The sequence below is a fragment of the Gobio gobio genome (assembly GCF_949357685.1).
Source record: "Gobio gobio genome assembly, chromosome: 1".
In the NCBI taxonomy this organism is placed as follows: domain Eukaryota; kingdom Metazoa; phylum Chordata; class Actinopteri; order Cypriniformes; family Gobionidae; genus Gobio; species Gobio gobio.
Window position 1 is genome coordinate 25,364,135 of NC_137097.1, and position 20,219 is coordinate 25,384,353.

The 20,219-nt window shown below is 41.8% G+C and overlaps 1 protein-coding gene across 4 annotated transcripts in view; it reads right to left on the reverse strand.

The window, feature by feature from the left end:
* The window catches only part of LOC307122909 (stonustoxin subunit alpha-like), a 59,817-nt gene continuing 39,598 nt past the window's right edge, over positions 1–20,219 (reverse strand). For 3 of the 4 annotated variants that reach the window (XM_079811245.1, XM_079811243.1, XM_079811244.1), the window contains 4 exons: positions 8,959–9,051; positions 7,105–8,808; positions 1,757–1,792; positions 1–763 (listed from right to left, as the gene is read on the reverse strand). In XM_079811245.1, the coding sequence (XP_079667371.1) occupies positions 207–763; positions 1,757–1,792; positions 7,105–8,808; positions 8,959–9,051 (2,390 nt within the window). In that variant the 3' untranslated portion in view covers positions 1–206. Of the gene's footprint in view, positions 764–1,756; positions 1,793–4,454; positions 4,842–7,104; positions 8,809–8,958; positions 9,052–20,219 lie in introns of all 4 variants that reach the window. The other variant, XR_013816108.1, reaches the window with a different exon arrangement.

The following is a 20,219-nucleotide window of genomic DNA, read 5'->3' on the forward strand; positions in this document are numbered from 1 at the left end:
GTATGTATGAGGATTTATTACACACACACACACACACACACACACTGATCTTGTTGTCTGTATGAGGGTTTATTACACACACGTTGTTTCAGTGACAGAAGTTCAGCTGTAGTATTAATGTAATGAAGAAACTCTATAACATCTCACTGTTTATCATGAGCTCAAAGCATTATGGGTAGAATCTCTCATCAGTCTATCCTGATTCATTACAACAGTTCCAATAATCCAGTTTCAACCTTAAACCCAGGATAGAGCGGCTGAGTGAATGTGGTCTGTTCTGTGTGGATGAGGTCCATATCGTCTCCATGGACTCTGTAGAAGGACAGAGTTCCTGCACTGTGATCCACATACACTCCTATTCTATCATAGATATAGATAACCTTAGCAACGCTGAGGGGCTTTATAGAGAGAACCTTCGTTATGCCATTGTGTCTGAATAAGTAACTCTCAGGATAGCATTCCAAAGTCCAGGAATGATCATTAGCTCCAAACTGACAACCAAGACTGTCTCCCTTCCTGCAGATGCTCTTATATGACACTGCTATATACGCTCTACCACCATTCCACTTAACCTCCCAGTAAGAGCGTCCCCTCACACTCTCTCTACACAACACCTGAGGATACTTTTCAAATCTGTCAGGATGATCAGGATACGAGTTAGAGATAAACGCTGAAAGATGAAAGAAACCAATCGATCTGTAGTTATCAGTCAGAAAGAGTTGATCATTCACTGTATTCAAGTCCAGATTTAGCCGAAGTGAATCTGATGGGAGAGAAACACATCAGAATCAGGAATCTGATCTTTTAATGTAGCTGAACTCTTCATGTTCAATATATCATCAGTGTCTCAGTTCAGTTTAATCATCATTTACATGGTCAACTCTAAAACTCTTCTGTCATGTTTTCTTTCCTCCTCTCCAGGAAGAACATGAACACACTCATGAGCAGTGTTGGGGGGGGGGGGGGGGGGGCATTACAAGTAACTTGAGTTATGTAATATTACTTTTTCCAAGTAACTAGTAAAGTAACGCATTACTTTTCAAATTTACAACAAAATATCTGAGTTACTTTTTCAAAAAAGTTACTTTTTCCCATTAATTTGACTGACAGCTCTCCTGCCCCCATGGTGAGAAAAATAAGTGCAGAGGCGTTGTGTGTAAATATGATGGTTATTGAAGTTCTAGACTAAATGTGAGCATTTATTTATCTCACTTGCACAATAAAGATTCTGTACTCCTCAAAATTATTAAAATCAGTCAAATGCAAAATCAGAGTACTATGCAAACCTCCAATAATTAAATGTTAAATAAAACAAAATTTTGTATGCATAATCTACCTTTATTTTTCATTTACCAATGTCTTGCTGCTGACCTTTGATGATGAAAATTACTAGATTTTTTTGTTTTTATTGGTAAAACTTTTTTTCTCCTGCATCCTATTCTACATTATCCAGAATGGCAGCACAGCAGAGCTGCACCCTCTACTGTGCATGCGTGAATTTGCATTTTTACCTCAGTCTGGGGCTTATTATTTCACTTTTGGTATGAAGAGGTCTTTACTGTTGCACAAAAATATAAACTTTTTTTTGTTATAAACAAAAACAAAAACAAGCCCAGCCAAGGTGAGAAAAAGTAACTAAGTAACTCAATTAGTTACTTTTTAAGGGAGTAACGCAATATTGTAATGCATTACTTTTCAAAGTAACTTTCCCAAACACTGCTCATGAGTTTCTCTGCTTGTGTTCTCAGTGACTTACATTGTAGGAAGTCTTCTCTGGTCTTCGGTTCAGGGACTGTGGAAATCAACAGACATGAAGAGTGTGATTATCATGTCAAGAGAAAATGATCCTGCATCCATTGCTAACACATGCAGAAATCCTCCAACACAGAAGATATTAAGAGAAATGTTCCTGCTGTTTCCAGAGCCCAAATCCTGACACGAGCACTACTTAGGGTTTGACACTATTGACATGTCACCATATTTGATTTGGCTTCTGTAGACATCAACTGATCACAGATTGGACTTGAAAAGGAATAGGACTCAGATTTCACTTTGTTCATCATAAATTGTATCGCTTCATGAGACTTGAATCAAACCACTAAGGATTACTTTATGTGTAAGCAGTGATATTATATGTAATTATAATGATGGCTTTTAAATGACTTTTTGTAATGAACTTTTCTCAGAGCGGCAGAGTATAAGCGCAGGCGAGCCATAATCACATGATTCAGTTATTAATACTATTTCTACATGTGTTTCTGAGTCTAAGTTTCCTGAGTATTTGTTTGTGAGTTTAAGTTAAATAAAATCATAACTGTTGTAATTATATTGTGCTGTTTCTCATATTTGCCTCGACCGTCTGTGACACAACCCTTTACATCTGTAAACTGAGAGAAATAACATGGCAACTGTAGGGGAATTGAGTTTTAATCTCTGATTTCATTATTCATCTTTTTCAAAGAGACACTGATTTATCAATGAATGTCTTATGCTCAATCATTTGATTAGCCTATATTATATTTTGTTTATTATCAACATTTCTGTGAAAACTTGGATGCCTTAATTGAAAAACTTAATTATTAAAACTCATGTATCATTGATGATTGGTTTTAAATACTGATATCACAAAAACATATTTTTACAGTAATACCTGCAATTGGTTCTACACTGTCAAGTAATTAACTGAATTTCATTTAAAATAATTTTCATTTAATTAACCAGATCATATTCATTATTCATTTAGAATATAGACAAACTGTATATTACTGTAATTGCTGGGCAACCCACAAGCGCTGATTAGCGATCAGCTGCAGCTGCGGCTCCTCAGCCTGGCTATTTGGCGCCCTGTGTTTTGTTCATTCTTTATCAGATCGTTGTTTGTATTTGCTCACGCTGTCTCCTGGCCTCTGTGTCCTAAGCTCCACTTTTCTGTCTGGTTTGGATTATCGTCTGCCATAGTGTTCCTCGTTAGATTCTGTTCTGGATCATTTGCCCATTGTAGTCCCTGTGCTGCCAAGGACCAGCTGCACCACAACAGTGTTTGTACTTCGTTTAATCCTTAAAGGAGAACTCCGGTGAATTAAAATGTCTGTCCAACATGAACAGGGCCCTTACATGACAACGAGATGCGTTTAGCAACTTAGCCATTGTTTAAACCCACCGAAATAGTGTTTTAGACGGCAAGCTGTAGTCTTGCGCTGAAGTCCCGTGGGAACTCAGTTGTAGCCGGTAAAATGTAAATAGTCCAGGGGGGAGGAGCGATTGTGTGTGTGAAGAGTGATGATCGGCTCACAAGTGAAGAAGAAATGGTTCGTAACGCTCCTCCCCCCTGGACTATTTACATTTTTACCGGCTACAACTGAGTTCCCACAGGACTTCAGCGCGAGACTACAGCTTGACTAACAGAAACTGGCTTCAGAAAGTAAAACTGAATTGGAAGATAATTCGATATGTGAGTAAGCAGCCTGGGTCTATCCAAGAAGTGCTGGACAAATATAGTGAAGTCTTTAAGGATGAGCTGGGCACTCTAAAGGACATTAAAGCCACTATTTCAGTGAAACCAGATGTGCCACCCAAGTTTTTTAAAAGTCGTCCTCTTCCTTTTGCTATGAAAGAACGTGTGGAGAAGGAAATTGATAGACTGGAAAAAGCTAATGTTATATCCCCAGTAAAATACAGCGAGTGGGCTGCTCCAGTGGTTCCTGTTATAAAAAAAGATTCCACAATTCGCTTATACGGAGACTACAAAGTCACTGTTAATCAAGCTGCCAATACTGAAGTGTATCCCTTGCCACGGATCGAGGAAGTGTTAGCTACCTTGAGTGGAGGGAAGTTGTTTTCCAAGATTGACTTGGCGCAGGCATATCAACAAATCGTACTGGATAATGATTCTAAGAAGTATACGACAATCAACACTCACAAGGGATTATATGTGTATAATCGTCTTGCTTTTGGCATCAGTTCAGCCCCTTCTATTTTTCAACGAATAATGGAAAATTTGATGAAAGATCTGAAAGTGATTGTGTATTTGGACGATTTGTTGATCACGGGTAAAGATGAGCAAGAACATCTAACAAACATTTGCAAAGTCTTACAGCGTCTTCAAGAATCAGGCCTAAGAGTAAAGAAATGTAAATGTGAGTGGGGACAAACACGAATTGAGTACCTGGGCCATGTGATCGATGAAAAAGGGGTGTATCCAACAAAAGACAAAGTAAAAGCTATTCAAGATGCGCCAGCACCATCAAATGTGAAGGAACTACGAGCCTTTTTAGGTCTGGTAAATTATTATGGACGCTTTGTACCCCAGCAGAGCACAGTGTTGGCACCACTGTATAGACTGTTGAAAGAACAAACTGTTTGGTGCTGGGGGAAAAAGGAACAAGGCGCTTTCAGTAGGTGTAAAGAATTGCTCACCAGTGACCAAGTGTTAGTATATTATGATCCACAACTACCTTTGACTTTAGCATGTGATGCTTCCGCTTATGGAATTGGAGCGGTGCTTCAGCACATCATGCCAAATGGTGACGAACATCCCATTGCATATGCTTCACGTACGTTGTCCCCTGCTGAAAAGAAATATTCACAGATTGAGAAGGAAGCGTTGAGTGTGATCTATGGAGTAAAAAAATTCCATCAGTATCTTTGGGGAAGATCCTTTAATTTGATAACTGATCATAGACCATTAGTGACTCTGTTTGGTGAACATAAGCATTTCCCAATGATGGCTGCCGCTCGCATCCAGCGGTGGGCGATAATCTTGTCTGCATATGATTATCATATCATGTATCGCAAGGCAGAAGATCATGGAAATGCAGATGGCTTGTCACGAATTCCATTACCTGAAATTACAGATGTAGGAACAGAAGCCATTTCAGCAAAGATCAACACACTTTTGACAAACCATCTTCAAGAAGCTCCTCTAAATGCAGCACAGATTGCCAAAGTGACAAGAACAGATCAAGAACTTTCTAAAGTTTTTCGTTATGTCATGGAAGGTTGGCCAATTGAAGTGTCAGATGATTTGAAAGTATTCTATGCGAAAAGAGATGAACTGTCAGTTGAGCAGGGATGTCTGCTATGGGGCACACGAGTGATTGTACCATTCAAATTTCGAAAATCAGTGTTACAGGAAATTCACTCAGGACACCCTGGCATTGTTAAAATGAAAGCTCTGACTCGTAAATATGTGTGGTGGCCTAAAATTGATACGGATATAGAGAGAGTTTGCAAGGAGTGTCAAATCTGTCAGCAAGAGCAAAGAATGCCAAGTCACGTCCCTCTTCATCCTTGGGAATTCCCGGGTGAGTGTTGGAAAAGGTTGCATGTGGATTTTGCTGGGCCGTTCTTGAACAACATGTTTATGATCATTGTTGATGCTCATTCTAAGTGGTTGGAAGTTTTTCGTATGACACAGATTACTTCTCAAGCTACTATTACCAGATTGAAAAGATTGTTTTCTGCATATGGATTACCTGAGCAAATCGTGACTGATAATGCAACTACTTTTACTTCTGATGAATTCCAAAGATTTGTGAAGCAGAATGGTATTATGCATACCAGAAGTGCACCAAACCACCCAGCAACCAATGGATTGGCAGAAAGATATGTCCAGACATTCAAGAGGGGTATGAAGAAATTGACTAATGAGCAAATGTGCATTGATGATAGACTATCTTTATTTTTATTGCGCTATCGCACAACTCCTAATTGTACCACAGGTCAGTCACCATCTGATTTATTTTTAAAGAGACACATCCGCACCAGGCTGGACTTCCTGAAACCAAACATTCATGAGACGGTTCGCAGAAAACAGTATTTGCAGAAAAATCAACATGACTATCGGGCTAGAGAGAGATCCTTTGCTGTGGATGATTCTGTGTTCCTGCGAAGTACAGTGGGAGGAGATCCGAAGTGGTTATCTGGAGTGGTTACACAACAGACAGGACCTGTTTCGTACAAGGTACGTGATCCAGCATCGGATACTGTGTATAGACGGCATGGTGATCAATTGAGACCACGCACTTCGTCCTCAGAGATTCCAATGCCACCGAATGAAAAGAAGACTGCTCAATCTGCTGAATCTACGGATCAAGCTCAAAATGCTGAACTCAATGATCAAGATTCTGGATTTGCTGGAATTCCAGGTACATTTGACTCTGAGGTGCCTTTTGAACCAACGGAACCTCTGATTCCGAGTCCAGGGGGTCTACGTCGCTCTAAACGGACTATTAAATTACCACAGCGTTTTAGGAATTGAGACTTTGATCAAATGTGGTGCTTTTGGACTGATAATGTGGGGTATGATTTTTGATGGGGGAGGAAATGTGGTGTATTTGGGATAATGTGTATATATGTATGATGTGCAGTCATTGGTTGGGATGCCCGGAAAGAGGGTATTTAAGTCACGTGATGTGGTTTGCACGTGTGGAATGTGATGTAATCAATATGTGATCTGAACACCAGTAAAGTATGTTTGATAGCAATTTGGTGGCTGGCCTCGTGAATATATACCAACCCATATCTGTCCAAGATCTCAGCGGTCAAGTCATGCCATCTGTCACCCGGTCTACTGGTCCTATCAAGCTCATCACCTCGGGTAATCACACCGAAGAAATCAGACTACTGTTAATTGAATCCCCTCTTGTATTATTTATATTAATCATTTCATTTTCAGGGATGACTGAGGTCTTTCTGCAGACAGGCCATGATACAGTGGGCTTAACAGTTTTTGTGTTCTAAGTTGATTCATTGTTGTTTGTTTGTGTGGGTTTTGTTTTAATTATGAGTCATTTATTTTTATGTTAGCTATATTTTTTGTACTTTTGGTTTTCATACAGAGAAATGTTTGTTTGTTACATCTGCCCATGATCTCCACAGTAGTACAGTAGCCTACATTTGACACCAAATACATAATATACTGTATACTATGTGTCTTTAAGGACTTTTTGTGACAACATGAACAAGGCAAATTATATATTAATATATACAGTCAATTGGGAAACACTTTACAAACTGTTACATTAATATTGTAGTCTACAGTATAGTTATTAAAAGCCACACCAGATAAAGATTAATCTAAAGAAATGAACTTTTGGCACTCACCTGAAGATGGTATGGGGCCGATAGTGTCACTGGCTTCACTCACTCCCACTTTACCCACTATCCTGTAGCGGATCAAGTACTGCCTTCTAATCTTCAATCCAGTCAGAGTAAAGTCTTCATTAGGTGTGTTTATGACATGCCACTGTTCCTCGTTCACCTGCTGGTACTCCACTCTGTACTGCACAGTTTCTCCAGTTGGGGACTTCTGCAGTTTCAGGGACACACTGTGCTCCAGGACCTCCTTCACTTCTGGAGGGGGAGGCTTCGACACGGGCTGGAACTGTGTTTCTGTCAGCTGCCCGTTTTCATACAGACGGATGGAGGAGCCTGGACTGGATGGATCGGAGATGGCAGACATAATAAATCTGTATCTCTTTTCATCTTTATTTGCCTCAGAAAAACTTCTGAAAAGAGACATGGTCTGTCTCATCTTTGAGATGACAGCAGGATCGTTGAACCACTTTCTGACAGAGACCACAGAAACCATGCTTTGTTCCCCATCTAGCTCTTTAAACTTGTCAGATTCCAGAAACTCTGTCAGGTTTGAAAGAAACGGGTCTTCATACTTCAGAGATGTTAAGGTCAAGCACACCACAACATCAATATTATGATCAAGGAAGATGATGTTGAGACGTTCTGAGTCTTCAATTGTGATTCCCTCCAGCATCTTGATGTGAAAACTCAAGAGGTCAAATTCCGCCTTTGCACCTTTTAACCACTGGTTAAGCCTGTCAGCTGTAAAGGGGGAGCTGTAGTGGATCTTCTGAAGGTCTTTCAGTGAATTCTCCTCCATCTCTCCTCCTCGTATAGCAGACAAGACCTTGCCCACTGCTTTCATGAGCATAGTTTGGTAAATGCTAAATGAGCTCTTAAATGAATGCAGCCTCTCTTTGATATCACTGAAAGCGTTCACCAGTGCTTTTCTGGAGATGTCATTGTATGTCCTGTCTACTTCTCTCTGCTCCTCCATTATCTCATCAATGTTGGAAACCAGACGTGTGGTGATTTCTCTCTCCAGCCGAGCAGCTTTTGCATTCAGTAGAGAAAGAGGATAGAGCCAGACTTTGATTGGAACAGCATTCTGTGGATTCTCCTTCAGGATAGTGGGGAGCTTCTTGAACACCTCTACGGCCTCCATGTAAGTGGTGGGGTTCTGACCAAGGCGGAAGTCACCATGAAATGTGCAATCAATGCTCTCAGCCATTTTCTTATCACCATCTTTCATTTCTACAGATGCTTTTCCCTCAATAGAAAATAGAGGAATCATCCTGACTGCGATATTCAGTTTTCCCTCAATCTCCTGCTTATTTTCCTCTTCTGAAAATCTCCTATCAAACACCATGAAGGCATGAGCTCCGTACTGTACAGCTGTGACCACATGAGTTGCAGTTTTCTGATCAAACACCTGAGGGTAGGTGATCTTTCCCAGCTGAGTCATAGTGAGCTGTTCGAATCTGGTGGTTTCACTGTAATACATTGTTACTCTGGACTGTTGGTTTGAGGATTTGGTGTCACGTAGAAACTTGGCAGATCCTCCAACCTCCACCAGCCCTCCTAAGAAGCTGGCTTTCAGAGAAGCACTTACATCCAGGAGATTGGACTTACTATAGAAAGAGTCGGAGCTACTGAAGTCAAAACTTGTCTTGGGCTGTTGACTGATGTCCAAATCTTCTCTCAGTGACTTCTTATCCCACAGAGTAACACCTGAAATGAGAAATGACTTTAACAGTCACGTATGAGGACGCAATGCACTGTTCATGCAGGTTTCATTGTGTGGTTACACAAATACTAGTGATGCAACATTTGGTGTAGAGGGGGAAATAAACTTTTATTTATTTTAGGTTGGTAAAGCACCTGGAATGAAGGTATCCTTGCGGCAGTCATACAGCATACCAGGAGACAGAGGTCTTCCTAGAGCTGCCACTTCAATGGGCTCTGATGCCAAGGCTGCAGTAAATAACAAATAAAAGGTCATATTTATACTTAGAATATTTATGATGTACATAAACAAAATTACATCTGGTGAATAATGTTTAACTCTCTCTCCACCAGCATTGCTTTTTTAAAGGGGTACTGCACTGCTGGAAAGATGAATGTGTATTTAAATTGGGTTATGTAGTAGAAATGTGAAATTATTTTAGAAGTTGGTGCCTTCTAAACTGAGAAAAGCCAGAAATTTTATTTTTGGCTCATATGGTTGAAAGACAACAACTCCCAGAATGCACTTGCTTAGTTGCCCTAGGAGGCCACTCCCCTCATGTCCAGTCTAGAGCGTTTTCAGTTCATGCCTATGGAAGCTTGAATTTCATAGGAATTCATTGAGAACACTAATTTTCCTCCGCACTGTTCCGTTATGAATTCATGAGCGGAAGCACGATCATTTGAATATACTACCTGGTTTCTACTGATACAAAGCTTAATGCTAATCACTGAAGTAACCCTTTAAGTTTGCCAGCCACTGCCAGCATTTTTGATCATTTACACAAAAGTGCCTGGTCCTCAGAATGCAATATATATCAAAAGAAATAACAGACCCTATTCTTAAAAAAGGTTTAATTCTAGTTTCATGTGTTCCTTTTTTTATCAACAGTTTAATATGGGTAAGTTAAATAAAAAATAAACTTTCTGAGCAAAAAGCTGAGAAAAACAGCTTTTTTTTGTCAAAGACTACATCCAGATAGGATTCAGAACAATGATCAAAACACAGATGGAGTACACTGCATGAAAAGTTGGATTTTCGTCAGTATGTGGTACTGTAGATTGCCGTGAAACTTCAGGTTTACGACTGTGCAGGGCAATTTGCAGGCAACACCGAAAACTGCCGTAAATTGACAGAAATTGACGTGGGCCTTGCTTGGCAGTTGTCCCCCCATGACCCCCCCTCCCCTTAATTCTAGGGGAGGCGTTATCATGTAAATGAACATGCTGTGAGCTACACAAATGCAAATCAGAGTAGCAGCAGGGGGAGTTTTTTCTAGGTTCTGAATTTTTTAAACTAAAACATTTTAAGTTAAATGTACTCGTTTTAGTTCACATTACTACATTTTTAGGGCAACCAGTTTGCTCCAATTTTTTAAGTAGATTCAACTTGTCCGGGCTAACAGAGTAGATTAATTACTCTGTATGTCATTAGCAATTACCAATGTTATGCAAAAAAAAAAATACACACAAAATAAAAAGTTACGGTGTTATGCCTATATGTAATTGAAGCACATTTGCCACACCCATTAACTAAAATAAAGTGAAAATAAATATAATAGGTTTTTCTGGAGCTCCTTGGTGGTCTGAAACCTCAATGAGGTTGAAGAATATAGGGATAAATTAAGCCCCTCTGTGGACTGATTTCCGGACTCTTGTGATTCTCTATCTCTCTCTCTCACACACACACACACACACACACACACACACACACACACACACACACACACACACACACACACACACACATCTGTGCAGGCAGACACACACGCACACACAGCCAAAATACATCAACATTTTTTTATTTTATTCACCTATCAACATTCTTTTGTTTCATTTTCTTGTTAATTTAATACATTTCTTAAAATCAGTTTGTTGTTAGACTCCCTTCTTTGTAAACGGTCATAAACTGACGAGATCTCTCGTTCAGACTCAATAAAAGCAACTCGGTCAGTGATGGACGTGTTCGTTACCTCCAATAATATCGCATTTTTTATTTGTTTTACAGTTTTTGGAGAAATGCATGACATGACTCGAACGTAATTAATTAATTTGTATTCATTTTATAAAACAACAACAATGAAAATAAATAATACAAACACAATACATCAGTCCTTAAGTAATCATTTAACCATCAGCCTGCATTATTACACTGTTTTCATTAAAATGGTAAAGTGTACATGTCTTTCTTTGCTGCATACCGTATATGCCTAACTACACAAGCCGAGCTCTACATGTTCGCTATCAGTATCGTTCAATAGCTGGTTCATTTCGTTCACGAACAAGTCGAGGAGGAGATCAGTCTTTGGTTCAGAGTCAGAGTCGGACTCAAAAGCATCTCGGTCAGTAAAAGGCGTATTCGTTCACTGAATTCAACAAATCACATGCTCCGTCACATCTTATACTCGAACGCTATTGGCTATTTCCAGCTGCCTCTAAGACGTATTATGAATCGACACGCCGGAGCTTCAGATACAAACAACCGATCAAGAAGAAAAAGGGTAAGATTTATTATATTAGATCCGTTTTTTGTCAATGTGAGTATTTTTCAGGTTGCTTATTGTCTTTATGGATTGTATTACAGTTGCTGGAAGCGAGAGTGTGCTGGCTGAGGATGAGATTTGGACATTTGGAAGTACGTGACCATTGAACTCATGTCTGACGAGGAAGACGGCATTGTTGACGGGGTCTCTGGATGGATTGTGCGGCCACCGCTCTCTCGCAGCCTGGAGCTCGCCGAACTTTACATTACATTACGAGACATTACTGCTGCACTGTACATAGTTGTGTGTTTAACAATAAAGCTCTTTCTTTGAATAAACAGCTGTGTTTTATAAATGAAGCCCTTTCTTTGAATGAACAGCTGTATGTTTATAAATGAAGCTCTTTCTTTGAATAAACGGCACGGTCCATATAATTTTCCCATATATTCCTTGATGGTATGAATACTTCAAGATTCAAGATTCAAGAGTTTTATTTGTCACATACACAGTTATATACACAATATACAACTGGCAGTGAAATGTAAACAGGTCCGCTCCATGGACAGTGCAAATAACAGTTACAAGAAACACAAGGGGAAATTGAAATAGAAATAGAATAAAATTAGAATAAAAAGTATTAACATAAGTAGAATTATAAATAAATCAAGTAAAGGATAAAAATAGGAAATAAGATAAAAATAAAAATAAAAATATAAAATAAGTGGATATGATAAGTGAGATAAACTGTAGACTTAAAAATAAGTGGTTAACATAACATATATATATATAAATATATAAAGAAGTATAATGGATGTGTAAACAGGAGTATGATGTGCAAACAGGTTTATTACAGGTTGTTACGCAGTAACAATAGGAACGTAAAGTGCAGTATGTGGATGTTAATGTAAAAAAACTGGATGTTTATGCGTGTGCGGGGTGAGTGAAGTCACGTGACTGAGTTCAGGAGTCTGATGGCCTGGGGGAAGAAACTCCTCCTGAGTCTTTCAGTCTTTGCCATCAGGCTACGGAAGCGCTTACCAGATGGCAGCAGGGTGAAGTGAGAGTTTGCAGGGTGATTAATGTCTCTGATGATTTTAGTAGCTCTACCTCTGCAGCGTTTGGTGTAGATGTCCTGCAGAGACGGGAGAGCTGAGCCAGAGATGCGCTCGGATAAGCGCACCACTCTTTGCAGGGCTTTGCAATCGTGACTGGTGCAGTTCCCGTACCACGCTGTGATGCACTGAGTCAGGACACTTTCTATCGCCCCTCGATAGAAAGTTTTCAGGATGGCTGGTGAAACCCTGAATTTCCTCAGCTGGCGCAGGTGGTACAGTCTTTGCCTGGCTTTTTTCACCTGTGTCTGGATGTGTGTAGTCCAGGTCAGATCCTCGGAGATGTTCACACCCAGGTATTTGAAGCTGTTCACTCTCTCTACCGGTGTCCCGCTGATCATGAGAGGGGAGTATGACCGATGCTGTCTCTTCCTGAAGTCCACAATCAGTTCTTTGGTCTTGTTAACATTCAGAGAGAGACAGTTGTCCTGGCACCATGATGTCAGTTGCTCCACTTCGTCCAAGTATGCCGTCTCATTGTTGTTGGAGATGAGACCCAGGACAACAGTATCATCAGCAAACTTGATGATCGAGGTGGAGCTGTGTGTGGACAAACAGTCATGGGTGTAGAGAGAGTAGAGCAGGGGACTCAGCACACAGCCCTGTGGAGCTCCAACACTCAGGGTGATGGAGGTGGAGGTGAACTGGCCTACTCTCACCGCCTGGGGTCTGCCAGTGAGGAAATCTTCAATCCAGAGGCAGAGAGAAGAATTCAGGCCTAGATCCAGGAGTTTGTGTGTTAGCTTAATGGGAACTATGGTGTTAAAGGCTGAGCTATAGTCAATAAATAGCAGCCTGACATAGTTCCCACTTTTGCTGTCGATGTGAGTGAGGCAGGAGTGAAGGACGTGAGAGATGGCATCTTCAGTCGATCTATTGGGACGATAGGCAAACTGAAGAGGGTCCAAAGTGTCAGGAATGGAGTAGCAAATGTTGTTTTTAATGAGTCTCTCAAAGACCTTCATGACTAAAGATGTGAGAGCCACTGGACGATAGTCATTTAGGCAAGAGGGTTTACTGATCTTAGGTACAGGGATGATGGAGGATCGTTTGAAGGAGGTGGGGACAACAGATGTAGCAAGGGACTCGTTAAATATGGATGTATAGAGCCCTGCGAGCTGATCAGCACAGGACCGCAGAACACGACCTGAAATACCATCCGGCCCAGCAGCTTTCCTGACATCCACACGTTTGAGTGCCCTCCGAACCTCGTCCTCCGAGACAGAGATCACGTGACTGTTGCTGCTCTGAGGGACTCTCTCTGACGCGTCACTCGCCGGAGTCGCGCTGCCGCGATTACCATCAAAGCGAGCGTAGAAAGAGTTTAACTCGTTCACCAGCAACGGATCAGCTCTCACCTCTGCAGAGGATTTAGTTCCAAAAGCACAGATGGTCCTCAGTCCCTGCCACATCCGCCGGGAGTCGTTGAGTTGGAAATGAGATTCCACTCGGTCTTTATATCGGAGTTTTGCGGCTTTAACGGCGCGCCGGAGGGCGTAACATGAAGCTTTGTACTCCCTCATATCCCCCGTTAGGAGACCGGCATTGTAAGCGATAGTGCGCGTGTTTACTGCAGTGCGGATTGAACTGTCCACCCACGGTTTCTGATTAGGGAAGGACGTTATAGTTATTGTTTGTGTGGCTTGCTCTGTCAGTGTGTTGATAAAGCAGAGCGCCACTTCTGTGAACTCGCTGACGTCTTCAGAACTCGCGCGGAGCATGTCCCAGTCGACGTCATCAAGAGCTGCCTGTAGCGTGATCTCTGAATGGGATGACCAGCGTTTGACTTCCCTCCTCACCGGGGGCTCTTGAACGAGCCTTTGTTTATATTCAGGTGTGAGAAAAATGGCGGCATGGTCCGATTTGCCAAAAGCTGGCTGTGAACGAGCTTTGTAGGCGTTCTTAAACGGAGAGTAGCAATGATCCAGTGTGTTTGCTCCTCGTGTGGGACAGGAGACATGCTGGTGAAAGTTTGGCAATACTTTCTTTAGGTTTGCTTTGTTAAAATCACCCGCGACGATGAAAGCAGCGTCGAGGTGTTTGTTTATGAAGCCGCTGGTCACATCATGGAGGGCAGATAAAGCCAGCCCCGTGTCTGCCTGTGGTGGAATATAAACGGCAGTGGCGATGACCGAGGAAAACTCCCTCGGTAGGTAGAAAGGCCGGCACATGAGAGTTAAATGTTCCAAGTGAGGCGAGCAGGATCGCGAAAGAATGGAGATGTTCCTAGGATCGCACCATTTCTTGTTTATCATGAAACACACTCCACCGCCTTTAGATTTCCCGGCCTCGGCTGTTCTGTCCATCCGAAAAACAGAGAAGTTCTCGGACGGCGTCACGGCTGTATCCGGGACCGCTGGCGTGAGCCATGTTTCGGACAGACAATAGATGTTGCAGTCTCTCATGTCCCGTTGAAAACTTATCCTGGCTCTAAGATCGTCCATCTTATTCTCCAAGGATTGGACATTTGCGAGCAAAATGCTCGGGAGAGGAGGACTGAATGCACTTTTTCTCAGTCTGTTGCGGATCCCAGCGCGTTTCCCGCTGTGTTTTTTGAATCTTCGCCGTCGACTCGAGTGGCCATTGTTCAACTCGGCGTCCCGGCGAATATCAGATGGAAGATTGGAGAAAGTGTCCTGAAACAGGTCAGTGTAGCGGTAACCAATTTCCAGAAGTGTTTTGCTGTCGTAACAGATCAAAGCAGATGATCCGTTGGAAAAAATAGAGAGTAAAAGAGAGTAGAAAAATAAATAAAAGCAAAGTCTTAGCGGAGCGACCTGAACGGCGACCGAACACGGCGGCGCCATCTTTATCACCGTAACATTACGGTGATAAAGCACAATAACTTCATAGCACAATAACATTAATATAAAACAAATTATTACAACATAAATTATATATTTATTATTATTATTATTGGGGTTTACATTTATAATGAGCCAGGGGGACCAATAATGATTGGTTTGCAGTGATCTGCCAACCAATCACGAGGGATTTTTCTTTTTTAAATGTAGTGGCTTCAGCCAATACTGAGTAAGTAAATTCAAGTCTGGCCGTTGACTCTCTGGTTTCGCTGCTATTCATATGCTAATTAGAGGCGTCGCACCTCCGTGCGGGCTCTCAGCGGGGGGCTCTTCACCTACGTCATGGTTCGTTTACGACAATTTGTGGCACAGACGAACGCGACGTTCGCTGCCTCTAAATTGTCGAAAACTGCCCAAAATTAGGGAGATTTCCGGGAGTCTACAGGCGTTTACGGGGTCGAAAATCCCACTTTTCATGCAGTGGTAGATGGAGTCCATCACCAGAGTTTCACAGTCCTATAGCTCGTCCTGGGGAGACATTTACTTCTGGAAGATTTAAACATTCCATACAAGAAAACAAAACTTTGTTTAACTGGTGTAATAGTTAAAGATTCAGGAAATAGATCTATTACACAGGATCGAGCCGCTTCTGTCAAAGCTATACCTCTGCCTAATACCATTAAAACACTCCGATCATTTTTAGGAACAGCAGGTTACTGTAGACCTTGGATTGAAGAATATGCCTCGATTGCACAGCCTCTCTATGACTTGTTGAAAGGCCAAGTTAAAGATTCTAATACTGTTTGTATGGAAGAAATTCAGCTCAAAGTTTTTAATGATTTGAAGAGGGCACTTTGTCAAGCACAAGCATGAGGAATTGCACAATCTGATAGGCCCTTTGTGCTTTATGTCCAAGAACACAGGCTTCATGACTGCATGTTCTGTTAACTTGACATAGTCGCTCAAGGGAATGGGCGGTTGTCTTAGAGCAGTGCAGGGTGTCCATCTAGCCCTTAAGGCTTCATCAGGAATGGTGTTAGGACAGACTGTATACGTAAGATGCCCTCATGCAGTGTCCGCACTAATGAATCAAGCAAAAGTCACTTGTGTCACCTGCTCTCGTTGGGGAAATTGGTTAACAACCCTCACAGCCCCGAACATTGTTTTACAGAGTGTGCCAGTCATGAACCCATCCTCATGTATGATGTCTGCAATGACTGAAGTTGTGTTAGAGGATGAAGGAGAAATGACTCGTTACGCTTACATTTACATACGCAGCTACGAGTGAAATAGCAGAATCTCCCATTGAGAATGCAGAATTGGAGTTGTTTGTTGATGGTTCAGCTCAAGTGATTGAAGGTGTAAGAGTGTACTCCTGCAGATGGTTCAATCTGCAGGATTGCCAGAAGACTAAAGAAACATTATCAGAAAGATGGAAGAAAACTGTACATTTCTCGTCTATTTCCACCCACTGCAACTTATACCAATGACGGAGATAAGTGCAGTTATAATAGCAAAATATGTGGGAGAGCGTTGCTATAAGGTGACTATATTGTATTGCAATAGGGAGCACTTCAAAGTCAATTCCAAATCAAAACTAGTTAGCACAGTATTCGTAATAGAAAGGATTTAATGACAAAATCTGGTTATGGTTACACTTAAAATAGCTTCAAAATGGATGTACGAGATGATAAACTTATACCATTAATCGTACACAGCATGAATAAAATGTTACCTGAGGGATAGAGTGAGAGGGGGGGGGGGGGGAAGAAGAGAGCAAAGAAGAGAAACCCCAATGATATATTCATGAAAACAGCTTTCTTGCTCTTGTGATATTGCTTAATTATATTCTATGTTATAAATAAAAAAACTAAATCTCAGAATTTTGTGGGCATTTATATTAATTTTGGCCATTTTTGAGACAATGCTGCATTGATTCTGAACCCGGCAGCACAGTAACAAAAGAAATCAAATTACAAAGAAGTTATTGATTGCATTTTAAGCTGTAAGTTTTACATCAAATCATATTAATGATGTTAAATCCGACACTGCACCGGCAATTTAATGATATCCCCGCAGTTGTGGTCTAGATTGGTCTTGAGATAAAATCCAGAGTCCTCTAAGTCCGAGACCAAGACAAGACCGAGGAGAAATGCAGTCGTGACTTAGACGAGACCAAGACTATCAAAAAATGGTCTTATGACCGGTCTCGAGATAAAATCCTGAGTCCTCTAAGTCCGAGACAAAGACAAGACCGAGGAGAAATGCAGTCGTGACTTAGACGAGACCAAGACCATCAAAAAATGGTCTTATGACCGGTCTCGAAACCAAGACCGGTCTCGAGTACTACAACACTAAGAGATGCATTACATGTCAGAAAAATAATGATGTGCCAGCAGCAACTACAGCAGCAACACATACCCCAGCTCCACCAGGATCATTTCATCACCTGCAAGTTGATTACATATCGTTGCCTCCTTGTAAGGGAAAAACTGATGTTTTGGTAGTGATAGATAAGTTCTTGAGATGGATAGAACCTTATCCAACAGGGCTTGCTACAGCCCCACATACTGCTAAATGTCTTGAGACTGATTTAATTCCCAGATGGGGTTTACCAGATTCCATGGACTCAGATCAGGGTACACACTTCATAGGACAGGTAGTCAAGGAAGTGTCTAAAATGTTGGAAATTAAGTGGAATCTTCACTGCCCCTACAGGCCACAAGCATCAGGACAGGTTGAACGAGCGAACAGAACAATCAAAACTAGGCTAAGCCAATTTGCATCAGAAAGGAGTATCATAGGTTGATGCACTGTCAGCGGTACTGTGTAGTATGACGCCCAATGCAGATCCCTGGTGTGATTGATCTAGAAATGCTGATGTACACATTGCCTCAGATGCCCTGATCACTTACTGTGAAAACCTCACAAAGGCAGTACAGAATGCCAGAGAGAGAGTTGAGTCGTGTTGACCGACGCCATCAGAAGGTGGACACACGATCATCCCAGGTCAGTGGGTGATGATAAAGTCATTCAGAAAAGAGCCGTTAGAGCCTAAGTGGCACGGACCACATCAAGTGATGCTGATTACAGCAGCTGCAGTGTTGTCTCAGGGAAGGAAAACCTGGACTCATGTGTCACACTGTAAAGTTGTTCCACAACCAACAGGGATAGGATAGGACACACAGATCAGTGAGGGGCCCAGGAAAGAACGAGAGCAAAGGTAGAGAGAGCATTTTCTTGTAGTTAAAGGGGTGGTAAAACACATTCTTTCGAAGGCTTGATTGTGTTTGTGGGGTGCACTGTAACGTGTTCATGCTTCGTTTTTTTTAAAAAATCATTATTTTTCATATATTTGACCTTTATTTTACACTGCTCTGTCCCTCCTTGTAAAAACGGTCTGATGGTTTCCGGGTTGTATAAAGCCAGTCCCTCAAAAATATGCAATGGGCTCAGATTGGTAAGCTGGCCCAGTGTGTTCTGATTCGCTAACCGCCTAGTGCACGTTTGTCGGAAACGTCACGCCTCTTACCTTTACCGGTAGACTGTGCTTTGGGTAGTATTAGAAACAATGGCGTCAATAAATCCATACCAATCTGAGCCCGAATCAGACCCAGAACATTTTAGTGAAGATGATCGAGCAGAACCTGTTCATTCCTCAAGAGTAAAGACTGCGGATCTATAGTGATCGCTACTGAATGGCACTGTTACTTTTGTATTTTTAGAACGATTATAGCCAAATATCTGTCGCAAGAACTATTAACCCAAAACGAACACTAAACATTGGCTTTACTAGTAGCCAAATCAAACACAGAGCCATGTTTAGCAAGCCTGTAGATAAACAATACATAAAAGCTCTAATCAAAGAATAATTTACACTAATGCCAAGTTCGCTGTTGAGATTTTAACGTTAGTGTTTGTAACATTAGGTGTTCGTCGGATAACGTTAAATGTGAATGAGCATTTAACAGACTGGTTTGCAGAACAGCGTTGTCATCTGTGTACTTACTTGCTACAACGTACGATTAACAATACAAACTATTAAAGGAAAACACATCGACGAAAAATAAATCATAATTACAGGTTGTGGCCCGTAAACAGCTTCTGTTTTTAAATCCATCTTTCAGGACAAGCCGTTGTGCGAATCCTGAATTGAACACTCTAAGATTGTGGAAACTTTCCTCCGTGAAATCTGCATCGGGAATTGCAAATACAAAAACAATTGACATGCCATAGGCGCTGGGGTCCTTTCCAGCAGCCAGCGGCAGCATGTCCATTGCACATGGCACCCCAGCCCGTGGCAAAGGCATCTGTTGTCACAACACCATGCCTGGAAGCTCGTTCTAGGGACACTCCGGCCCGTAGAAAACTGAGATTCCTCCACGGGGTAAGAGTTTGATGGCAGGCCCGAGTAACTGTGACAGGTAAGTGTGCCAGGTTGCCATGCCCATCTCGGTACTCGATCGCAAAGCCAGTGCTGAAGTGAAAAATTTTCAGTGGAACCACATTCTTGTCTTTGATCTGTCGAAGACAATTCAGCAGTGACTGAGCATGCTCACTCGTAAGCTGCGCGAAACATGGCGACTGAGTCGATATCCATACCAGGAAAAGAGATCCTCTGCATTGGGGAGAGTTTGCTCTTTTCCCAGTTGACCCGAAGGCCAAGACGGGTGAGGTTATGGAGCACCGAATCCCTGTGTTCGCAAACCTGGTCTCGAGAGTGAGCTAGAATCAGCCAGTCGTCGAGATAATTCAGGATGTGAACCCCGTCTTGCCTGAGTGGCACAAGGGCTGCCTCGACGACCTTCGTAAAGATGCACGGAGACAGGGCTAACCCGAATGGTAGAATCGTGTGCTGGTATGCCTGCCCCTCGAATGCAAACCGAAGAAACGGTCTGTGTCGAGGAAGAATGGAGAGATGAAAGAACGCGTCCTTCAGGTTGATCACTGCAAACCAATCTGCTGGACGAATGCATTCGAAAATGTATTTGGCTGTCAACATCCTGAATGGAAGTCAA